At 39.7% G+C, this 12,124-nt stretch overlaps 1 protein-coding gene across 1 annotated transcript in view; it reads right to left on the minus strand.

The window, feature by feature from the left end:
* The window catches only part of DSCAM (DS cell adhesion molecule), a 444,911-nt gene that overhangs the window by 37,992 nt on the left and 394,795 nt on the right, over nt 1-12,124 (minus strand). Inside the window, exons 24-26 of the mRNA XM_015882861.2 lie at nt 7,583-7,681; nt 6,822-7,010; nt 5,016-5,306 (exon numbers count right to left, since the gene is read on the minus strand). Coding sequence (XP_015738347.1) covers nt 5,016-5,306; nt 6,822-7,010; nt 7,583-7,681 — 579 coding nt within the window. The remainder of the gene's footprint in view (nt 1-5,015; nt 5,307-6,821; nt 7,011-7,582; nt 7,682-12,124) is intronic.

The following is a 12,124-nucleotide window of genomic DNA, read 5'->3' on the forward strand; positions in this document are numbered from 1 at the left end:
CAAAATATTGAGTTCTCAGGAAACGTACTATGGTATATGCTTTCATCACATACAAAACAGTAAGAAGGATGTATCACATTCAAGATGGATGCTATAGTTCTATGTGTAATGGCCATGCACACATAATCATTCTTGCATGTATGTGTGCCATTGACAGCAGAGATAGATTGATTATCAGACGTTCATACTGTAGTTAATATTCAAGTAATATTATATAATTACAAATTCGTAAGAGATCTCAGAATTGGTACCTGCATATATTACTTCTTAAAACAGAAAAATAACACTGCTGTAACGCATTTATGCTCTCTGCTTGGCTTTCCTTTGTAAGGGACACGTACGACAACACATACTTTGTGCTAAAGACATCACATGAATCCTCTACCCAGAAACATTCCTTTATCACAACCTAGGGTTTCAGCAGCACTATTGATCTTAAATTCAGATGGCCAGTTTGATGCTAATTCACTACAGAGTGCCTGATGTTGTACTCATCAATAAAACAGAAGACAAAAACTGGATAGAAATGTACAAATCTTGAGACTGAAATAAGGGAAATGAATCTACAAAGTAATTCACATTGGCAGGCAGCTCGTTTTTTCATTTTGGGACATATTTGCATTTTGAATATACCTGGCTTCCTGGTGATATGTAATATCTGAACTTTCCTATTTTTTTCCTTGATTTCTAAAGGACGTGAGAAGAATACAGCACTTCTATTGGAGGGTTGTTTAGTCATGGAAGGCTTCTCACCCATTTCCTGATTACTATTAAACTGCTGCATGCAACTACAAATGAGGCTATAAAACGCAGATTTCTTTGAAATGGATGGAAATACACAAGTATTGTGAACTGTGATGTCTGTCGATGGAAGCTATTAAATTTTAACCAGCTACTGAAACATAAAATTGGCTACTCACTTCCTAAAAGGATAGGAAGATGAGACAGAAAAACAGACACATCCTTTTTTACATTTTAATTGCTGTATTGTGTGGCATAGCTATATCCCATTATGGATCATACAGCATCAAAAAATAAAATAAGAAGAAAAAATACAAAGCAGTACAATGAAAGTGCCATAACCACAATGGAAGTAAGAACTGTTTGAGTTGCATATAGTGGGAAGAGCAGTTCCCTCAGTGGATGGAGATAAACAGAAAAGCTACAACCATCCAAAGCTACATCAGGTACTTCTGAAAAAAATATTTTACTAAAGTTACAATTTGAATATTTTTCTAATTTTCCATGGTTTGGAATAAACACACAGTGGGATTTTGTCTTCTTGTCTTAACTGAGATACCACTTTTGCACTACCCTAAAAGCAAAGAAAGTGATTAGATGGATAAATGAAGTCCTGAAGGAAATAGTAATAACTTTCCCTAAATCCCCTTGAATAATAAAGGGCCAAATTCTACACTGAGTTAGAGTCACACAGACAATTGGCTAAAGATTGCTGGGTTCAGTATTACCTAATGTTATGTCTTGATCTTTCTAACACTTTGATTCAATCAAGTGGCCTCAATTTCAGCTAAACCTTAAGTGTTTAGGCAAGTGAATATTTTTTTGCTTAGCTCTTCTAAGTGTAAACCTTATACCACTACTTACAACCTTCATTAAAAGAACAAGCTGCAAGTTTATGTATCCTTCACATTACCCATGCGCAGATGAACACCAATTGAATTAAGAATTACCACAACCTAAAACTGCTATCCACTGAGAAAGCACCATTTCAGTATTTGTTGTCTGTCATCCTACGTTATGGGTTAGAGGAAAAAAGTGAAAGGTTTTCCCAGAACAAAGTCCCAAACAATTTGGGATTATTTATTTGTTTATCCATTCATTCATTTATACATTTAATTTCATGCCCATTCAGCATCATCCTTTGTTAGCCTGCTCATGTAGTGCTTCATAGGAGTTGAAATATGAATGTTTCTGACCCAATTTGCTCCCATTGCTTCTTGTGACTTTAGATTTGTCATGGGTTTTCCAGTGTCCTGACTGTTCTTCACACAAGGAAGTCCCCTGGTGAGTGAGAATCAATTAGCATAGCTTAGAGCAGCTACCAAGCTGATCTGATTTAATGTCAGGCTACTGTGTAGCTGATCTCTGAGTCAGGAAGCTTCTTTGCAGTGCTATATACTACAGTGGCACAGCGCTAAAAATATCTCAAGTGTCAAGTGCAAATGTTCTGAAAAACAAAGGGCAAGGAGGTCACAATATTCTGCAAGCTGAAAGCGGTTAGCCGAAATATCTGTGAGCAGAAAGCAAAGATCTGCACATAGATCTGTCATTAACCTTTTGACCCAGTTCTCCATGAAGAGATTTCAGGTTAACAATACATGGCCACCATACTTTTCAGGAGCTCTAGTGCAGATAATAGCCAGCTACTGCAGTTCAAACAGACTGAAAGAGGACTTAACTCAAGGATTTCTACAAAGTTTGTGAAGGCTTTACCTAATACTGCTAATATTTCTGACTTAGCATTTTGCACTCTCCAACATCCATAGGAGCATTGTCTGATCTTCAAAGGCCTATTCTTCTATTATTTGCTTTACCTAGAAGCTGGAAGGGGCTAATCTCACATCACAAGAGAAATCAGTGGTAGAGGTAAGGTTAACTCTCAAAAGTAAGTGCTGGCCCAATAGTTTTCACTTGTGGTTTTTTGTGAAAGAAAAATTCACTCTGTGAAAGCAAAAAGAGTCCATAGGCAGAAGATGTTTATTTCTAATCAAACACTATTTTCCAGCTTTGAAGCTCCTTTGAGCCTACAGTGTATTAAGAATGAATGAATGGGAAGCTGGGACTCTGTAGAGATATCTTTTATTTTAGAGGCACTGAAATAGCTGTTTCATAAAATTCTTTATGCGGGAATACACATAATAAGATGGTAATACAAATGAACTTATCATTTCAGTTCTGCAGCAAACCTAACAAATTCAGAACACTTGGAAACTGAAATTTGCTTTCCAACTCATGCTTTCCCCTCTCAACCTTGTGGTCATTATTTGAGATCATACTGCCTCTCTACGGAACAATATAGTCTTGACAAGTCATGCTTGATAAACAAAACCATTGATGCCATAAATAAGAGATTTTCAAGCTGACCAAAAGCAATGGCCCAGGAAATTTAATGCTGCAACCATTTTTATTGTTTTATTTTTCCACTTTTAAGGATGCCATACAGTAACACAAGATTAAATGGCAGGTAGGTCACAATACGTGAAACCAAATTTTGTATCGTCACCTAAGAAAAAAGCAGTCTGACAACATTTCAGATCAATGCACTTTTAGGAAAGTTTGATTTCAGTGTTTTCAGTAGAAGTTTAATATTTCAGACCTGCGTTTGAATATTATTCCATTTTAAGTTATGGCTTAAGACTGTCCCAGACATATAAATGTGACAATTATTGTGGAAAAAAAACCCAACATATATATATTCCTGAAAGCTGGATGTCACTGGTATAAAAATACTGGAAAGGACAGAGGGTAGGCTTAGTAAAATTGAAAGTTAGCCCATAATATTTTAATGAGTAATTACTGACAGCACCACTTAATAAAACAGGTCCTAGGTCTACCTGGCAAGATCTATCAGCATTTGTATAAGGAGTACTTGGACCTTCACTATGTGCAGGCCTTCCGTGCTGAGACAAAATTATTCTTTCCCTGAAATAGCATGAGGCTATTTTTTTATTTATAAAAAAATAAAATTATATATATTATTTATATATTGCAATGGCTATGGTAGCATTACAGCATGTGTAAGATGCAGAGATTTAAGCCCTGCCTGATTCACAGCCATAGGTGGAGTGACTGGCAAATGGATGTGCTTGCTTTTGCCCTCTTCCTCTGGCTTTTGCAGAGGTGGGTAGTAACCCCCAGCAGAAAGGCAGGATAAGACAATTCCTTCTTCCCCTGTGTGCTGCTCCTGTCTGGGAATGACCCCTATTGCCTGTTCCAGAACTGTGACCAGAGACACGTTAACACTATGGATTTATGAATGGTTATAAATGGGGTGCTGTAGCTAGACAGTTACCAGCTCTTGTTTGAACTCGCTTACTAGTCCTGTTTAATTTAACAGTACATACGTAGCCAAGTGATTGCACAGTGCAGCACGATATCCCTGGCAACATAGCAATGTATTATATTGGACGTTCCAGAAAAGCTCTGGCAGTTCACACTAAAGCAATTCAGGAGATTGCCATCTGGAGCCATCTGTACAGCCTTTTTGCCAGAAATACTGCCATTCCTTACTATAGAGTCAGCAGAAGCACACATGTGCCACCATCATTTCCAATAAATATGCCAGGATATGAGCTGGAGTGGCTGACAAATTGGGGAGTTTGCTCTCACTTTCTCATTCTGGCATGTCAGGGGTGGGCAGTAACCCCTGGCAGAAAGGCAGGATGCAACAGTTCCTTCATTCCCTGTGCCCGACTGCTGGGCATGACAGAGCCATCTGTCACAGCCATTAGCTTCATTCTCCCTTGTCTGTAAATAGGGATAATAGTATCGCCATTGCTTTGCCCTTGGTGGATGTTGTCTGGAGGCTTTCCTGGAAGACAAGCTAGCTAGCCACTCCATTGTGTCACATAATATGTTTTGAGTTGTGTCACAAGGACACTGTATGGAATAGCAAGGCCATTAGTGAATGGCTGTAGGAACTAACTGTGTGGAAAACAAAAACTTCATGGAACATATGCATGAAATACTTGCCTCTGTGAGCACTGAAACTAGCGACACCTGCAGTCTTATGGTTACATGTCTCATGGTCAACTGACTTTGGTGCTGGAGCATTTTCTCAGCAAGGACAAATAAACAATCCCTCTTTTCTGTCTGTCAGCCTACTGTCATAAAATCTATAGGCATTTTACATCTTTGAGAATGTAACTCCACTGTCAGCATGGTTAACCAGAATTAAATAGGATTAACAGACAGGAAGACATAAGGAAAAACATCACATAAGAATTTTGAATAATAACAATTCCTCAGACATGTAACTAGAAAGATATACTTACTGCCATCATAATTCAGCGTTGCAAACTTGGCTTGTTTCTCTGCACAGCCAGCGCTGTTGCACACTCTCATTTGCAGTTCATACCAGGTTGCCTCCTGGAGGTCATACAGTATGTAGGACTTTGACAGAGATGTTCTCTGAGCAGTTGTCCAGACTGTTGTCCCGAATGGCCGGTACTCCAGGGTGAAAGAAGTTATGGGGCAGCCACCGTCATTCCAACCAATCAGGTTCAGCCTCACTCGTGTGGTGTTGATGCTAGCAAAGAGCTCTTGTTCCTTTGAAAACTGTGGCTCTGGTAGCGACAATATATTTCAAATGAAATGCTTAAGTATTACAGCTACAGGGCTCTCAAAAATATAATATTGAGAGAATAATTTCTGGGAAAGCCCTAACTTCATCTGAAACTCAATATCTACATGTTCTACTCCTGTTTGCATAGATTGGCAAGAGTCAACATATAAATTGAGGTCAAAAACTTCTCATTAAATACCTCTGCTCACTGCATCACAGAAGAGGAAGGGAACTGGGAAGATTTGGGGAAATTACAGAGCTTTTCATTTGCAGAAAATGTGCATTTGAGGATATAAAAGTAAACATGTATTTTTAAAAATACTGATAAGTTGGCTTTGCACGTGTATTTGAAAATAATATACAGTTTTATTTTTGTGTTTATGATTTAAGATATTTCCATTCAGAAGAGTCATTTCTACTTACTGTTTTTTGATTTCAGAAAAAAAAAATGTTCATTTCACCTGATATATAAATTAAAGTTCTTTGTCAGTTTTAAGTAAGAAAGGTAAACAGACAGCAAAATTGGCATCTCCGAATGAATATAATAACAGTAGGTAGACGAGACATGCCACTAACAAATGTTATTTATTTAGAATTTATTTATTTAAAATCGTAAAGTGCATAGAAGTATTATTCTGCTAACTGCTTAGCAGAAAAAAAAATATTTTACTGTTGGACATTAGAATTAATGTAATGAAAATGATAATATTCTATTTTATTCTATACAGTAGAAGCACAAGGCTGGACTACTAGGTAAATAAATAATTGGTTGGATGGTCATAGCCAGAGGGTTGTTGTCAACAGCTCTATGTTCAGGTGGAGGCTGGTCACAAGTGGTGTCCCCCAGGGGTCCATCTTGGGACCAGTGCTCTTCAACATCTTTATCAACAACTTAGACAGTGGGATTGAGTGTACCCTCAGCAAGTTTGCTGATGACACTAAGCTGAGTGATGCAGTAGATGCAATAGAAGGAAGAGATACTATCCAGAGGGACCTGGACAGGCTCAAAAAGTGGGCACATGAGAATCTAATGAGGTTTAACAAGGCCAAGTGCAAGGTATTGCACCTCGGTCAAGGCAACCCCAAATGAATGGCTCTTGAAATACCAGCTTGGAGAAGAAATGAGACATTGGCTCAATTTACAACACATATAAATGCACCTCCCATCTTCCCTCAGACTTCCTTTGGACTAATAAAATCCTGAAGTAGAGGAAAAAATATTCCTATTGAAAATAGGAGTAGTTGGAATTGCTATGGCCTGTGATAAGAGGGATGCTGGCTTCCCAAATATCTAGCAATCCATTTTAGAACAGAATTATTTAGGATATAAGGAAAGAAGACCAGATAATACATAATTCAAGTTCTGCAGTGACAGCCTTTTCTATCAAAACATGGACACAATGGAAATGTTTCCAAAGCCAATATTTAAAAATGCAAACCTGTCATCTAATCAAACCAAGATCTATAACAGGAGGCAGTAGCTTTAGGTGAGCAAACAGGATGCAGATCAGCATACCTTTTCCAAGTGTTTTGGCCTCAATGATCTCACTGATGCGTCCTGGTCCCACTCCATTCTGTGCGGTTAAAGTAAACTTGTACCAAGTGCCACATTTCAGTGTTTCTAAACGGTAGGACCTCTCACTAGGGCTAATGGGAAAACTGCCCCACTGCTCACTGTTATCTTCTGAGTACTGCAAAATATAACCTACAGACAAAGCACAAATGGCAATGATAAGCCAGATGCCAATCACAAATTTCTCAGGAAATATGACAAGTCATTTTAAAGAGCTCATAAAACGATAAAACTCCTGTGCACAGGAAGACATACAGCTCCCCCTTGACTAAGAGACATCAAACAATATACATACTGCCTACTCTTACAATTACTTAAAAACAATTTTTAAGATAGCTTCAAAGGGAAAAGAAAAGAATAGACATTTTTAAATACCCTTCAATCAGCATCAAAGACCAGATGATGAACCTGGACCCTCAAAAACGAATGGTAGAAATGGAAGAAAGTGATTAAATCTGTGATCATACCACCACAAAGAGAAACTGAAATTTACTGAAAGCTTTTATCAGTACAATATTGCACATCAAATGCTGACAGCAATACAGATCATTGGTTGTTTTTTGGGGGGGGTTGTGTATGTGTGTGTGTGTGTGTGTGTTGGGTTGGTTTGGTTTTTTTTTTGGTTTGTTTTTTTCTTCATAACTCTATACTTATCAACATCTGACAATTTAAGAAGAAGCTGCAATTAACCTGAATAATATTACCTCGGATAGAACTGCCACCGTTGTCTCCAGGTATCCAAGAAAGAGTGATAGAGGAAGATGTAGTTTTGGAAACAGTAAGTCTTGGCTGGTCTGGTGGAACTAGATGGGAAATATTCAAGAACAGAATACAGATTCAAGTTATTAGATATGATCTTAATCCCATCTAAGTAATTTATCAAATAACTGTTTTGAGCTGAAAAAAAAAAAAAGTACATGATTTCTGTCAAAATGTCTGTGTAAATGAGAACCTTGGTTAAGACAGAGCAGACAAGTTCTCATTTTTAGTATTTAAATTTCTACACAGTTTTGTCTTTCAGTTCTTAACTCTTGATTTTCTCCTAATTTTGATTACCTGTCTTATCAAACCTCCTTTTAAGTGCCATATGAGCTACCCAACCATTTTTTCCCCATTATTATTCATATCTGTTTTAGGGAGAAGCTGAATTCCAAATGCTAGGAAACAGGTGTTCACTCCCAAACGATGTCACATTTGTTATTGCCTTTGCAAGCAATTCTTTTTTTCAATTTTTTTTTTTTTTTTCAATTTTGCAAGGCAAAAGAAAAACATATGAAACAAGTTTTTGCAGGTGCAGCTGTGAAACTGAACATACCTGGAAACGTTTCAGTTCTGTTGCTCCTCATAAACATTATGATGGTGTGTAAAATAAGAACCTCGTGGTTCTCAGAACCAGATGCTGACAAGGCACAACAATAAGACAGATCTTACCTTCCATCCTCTGCACCGAGTAGAACTCACTGTGAAAGAGCAGATAAAGAGCCATGCTGTATCCCAGCAAGGCATTCAATCTAGGGAGAAGTGAAATTGAGTGCTGGGACTAAGACTGGGTCAGGGACATTAGACAGTTTAGGCTTACCCTAAAAGACCTCTGATTGATTATCCAATTGACTATCAAGATTAGTGGGTGGATGTCCGGAGCTCAACACTCCAGGGCAGAAAGCAGTGAAGCAGTCAGCTTTCTTTCCAGTCTTACAAAGCTATAATGAGTTGGTCATGTAAAAAGTGTTCACTGATGTCCTAGTTAAAACCTGGAAAGCTCACTCTTGTCTTCTGCCTGAATCATTTAGCTATTCCTGTACACTTGTACTAGGGAGGTAACCAGAACAACAGTGCAGAAACAATTAAGCAGTGGAAGATATTGTTCACTAAAGCAGGGACGTTTGACAGATGAAACTCCAAAGAGACAGTAAAATTTGTAGAATTGTGAATGATACATATTTACTAACAGTTTACACAACTGTTCTGCATTCACAGATTTAGATTCAGAAATTATAAGGGGGAGAAAAATAAGTTCCTGTTTCAAATTATTTGAGCCAATCTTACCATGCACAGCACCACTACATCTCTCTCACAGAATCACAGAACCACAAAATGGCTTAGGGTGGAAAGGACATTAAAGATCATGGAGCTCCAAACCCCTGCCATGAGAAGGGCTGCCCTCCACTCAGCTCAGGCTGCTCAGGGCCCCATGCAAACTGGCCTTGAATGCCTCCAGGGATGGGACATCTACAGCTTCTGCAGGCAGACTGTGCCAGTGCCTCACCACTCTGAATTTCTTCATTTCTTCCTGTCACTATCAGAATGTGTAAAAAGTTGGGACCCCCTCCTGATTATAAGCTTAGTACTGCTCTTCTTGCTGTGACCACCCAACCAACTATTTATCCACTGAATAGTCTGGCCTTTTAGTTCTTGTTCAGCCAGGCCAGTTTCCTGCTTCCTCTGTTTTATTTCTTATGCTGGGAGATGGAAAGCTCTTGTATTTTCAGAAAGATGTCCTTGAAGAGCTGCCAGCTCTGTTCCATTCCTGTGTCCCAAAGGACAGTTCACCAGAGGATTTAATGCAGCAATTCCTTAAACAGCTGGAAGTTTGCTCTCTCGAAGTTCAGGGTCCTGACTTCCACTCTTTGCCAGGCTTATATTCCTCACAATCGTGGACTCAACCAGGGCATTGTTACTACAGCCCAGACTGCCTCCAATCTTAACCTCTTTAATGATTTCCTCCACACTGGTGAGCACCAAGTCCAGTAACACCAGTAATTTCTGGTTTGTCTATTCAGTACTCAGACCAGAAAGTTCTCCTCAAAAGACTCCAGGAGGCTCCTGGATTACTTTCAGCTCTCTGTGTTGTTTTCCCAGAAGATATCTGGGTGGTTGAAATCCCCCATCAGGATGAGAGCCTGCAAGCATGATGCCTCTTGCAGCTGAAGCAAGAAGGCCTTGTCAACAGGCTCTCCTTGATCAGGCAGCCTATAGACCCTGACTGCCAGATGTCCATTATGGGTCTGGTCCCTAATTCTAATCCACAAGCTCTTAACCTGGTCATGGTTTTTTCTCAGAGGGAGTTCTCTGCAATCTACTTCTCAACATAGAGGGCAACTCCCTTGCCACTTTTGCCTGCATATCCTTTCTAAAAAGCTTCTAGCCCTCAAATGAAGTACTCCACTTGTATGTTTTATTCCACCATGTTTTTTTGTGATGGCAATTAGGTCATAGTTTTCTAATTGCACCACAGTTTCCATCTCCTGCTTTTTTTCCCATGCTGCGTGCATTGGTATAGAGGCACTTCAGCTGGACTATCAGCCATGTTACCTTCCTGATGATCAGAGGGCTGGAGCACCTCCCCTACAAAGACAGGTTGAGGGAGTTGGGCTTGTTCAGCCTGGAGAAAAGAAGGCTGCAGTGTGACCTAATTGCAGCCTTTCAGTACCTAAAGGGAGCCCATAAACAGGAGGGGAGTCAACTCTTTGAACAGGTAGATAACAGCAGGACAAGGGGAAAAGGTTTTAAGTTGAAGGAGGGAAGATTTAGGCTGGGTGTCAGGGGCAAGTTATTTACTATGAGTGTCAGGGGCAAGTTATTTACTATGAGAGTGGTGAGATGCTGCCACAGGCTGACCAGAGAGGTTGTGGATGCTCCGCCCAGGTCCAACCTCCAGGTGTCCAAGGCCAGGCTGGATGGGGCTCTGGGCAGCCTGGTCTAGTATTAAATGTGGAGGTTGGTGGCCCTGCCTGTGGTGGGGAGGGTTGGATATTCATCATCCTTGAGGTGCCTTCCAACCTGGGCGATTCTGTGATTCTGTGAGCCCTTCCAAATTCCTCTAGGACAAATCTGAGGTTTTCTTCTGCTGCTTCCTGAAGTGACAGTGTTCCCTGGCAGTTATTTGTCACTCAGAAGTACATCTCTTTCTCTCATCAAATTCAGTTTAAAGCTCTGGTTATAAGCCCAGACATCTTGCCCTTCTCGATCAGCTGCATCTTATTCAATGTCTACACGCCCAGTCTCTTGAAGATGCATCCAAGATCATAGTACTCAAAACCCCAAGTGTGAAATCATTCTTGCAGCCACTCATTCAGCTGGTCTGGGGGTCTCTGTAACCAGAGATTCCCAGGCTTCTCAGAAATGTAGATAAAATTGAGAGTTTCTACCTCAAGAGCAAGGGGCAATTTATGAACTCTGCCTATCACAGAAAGAGGATATGAGAAACAAGGTCAGAATTGAGATGGAAAGCACAGAAGAAGATACACCAAAGGAGTTTATGATCACTGTCTCTGAAAGAGTGGGAAAGGGGTACTGATGCTGGTGATCATTTTTGGCAAGGAAGTTTCACTGCCACGGTTACTGCATGCCAGCCCCTGTCCAATGAGTAAGGCAGACTGGATGTCACAAGTGTGTGATGGCTCCGTCATGTCTAGCAGTCTGCTGCCAGTGTCTACCAGTTTGTCTGCTGCCTTTACCTCTACCAGAAAAGTAGAACTCCAAGAAGCACTCCTCATTTCAGTGCATTCTCAAGTAATAAAACTGCAAAATAATAAGTGCTGACATCAAGTGGAGGCTGTTGGTTTACAGCTATTGCCTACCTTAAAAACAAGTTGCATTTTACTGACTTTACAGGCTTAAATAATGCTGAAGGAAACGAAAAAAGACACTTTATATTCTAAAGGAAAATTCCCTACATTAGATGGATTTGTTCCATTATTCTGACTGACTTGGCTTATTCCATGGAGAGGGATTGCACACATTACATTGTAAAAGATTTATTGTAAAAACTTTCAACATAGCTTCACTCCATCTATGAAAGATGGTGGTCTCACATATTAAATGCCATTCTGCTCTGCCCTTCTGGGAAGTAATATTGATTTGCTTTTAGTTACTGCAGTTCAATAAAAGCAAGGATATGCAATTGCAAAAATAGTTAGTGAAGTATAAATTTAAGTTTTCCATTTGATAGCATTTCTTTCCCTGTCATGTTTCAACCACTGCAGAAGAACATCTTCAGGCTCTCTTGGATTGTAGTTAAGTTAATATGTACTATGGCATTTGTTTCATGGCTTACTGGACATGTTAATGCAGACAGTTGCACTGCGGCTGAGAGAATCTCTCTCTTCCCATATATCTGTGCTAGAAGCTTAGACTAGAGCAACTAGCTGCAGTATAGCCAGCATGTCCGGCTCAGTGATTTGCATCCCTGTAGTATGACAATTTGAAGCCAACTAAAGCACACTAAGCATCCAAGCATTTGTTCA

This window comes from Coturnix japonica, chromosome 1 (genome assembly GCF_001577835.2).
Source record: "Coturnix japonica isolate 7356 chromosome 1, Coturnix japonica 2.1, whole genome shotgun sequence".
NCBI classification, from domain to species: domain Eukaryota; kingdom Metazoa; phylum Chordata; class Aves; order Galliformes; family Phasianidae; genus Coturnix; species Coturnix japonica.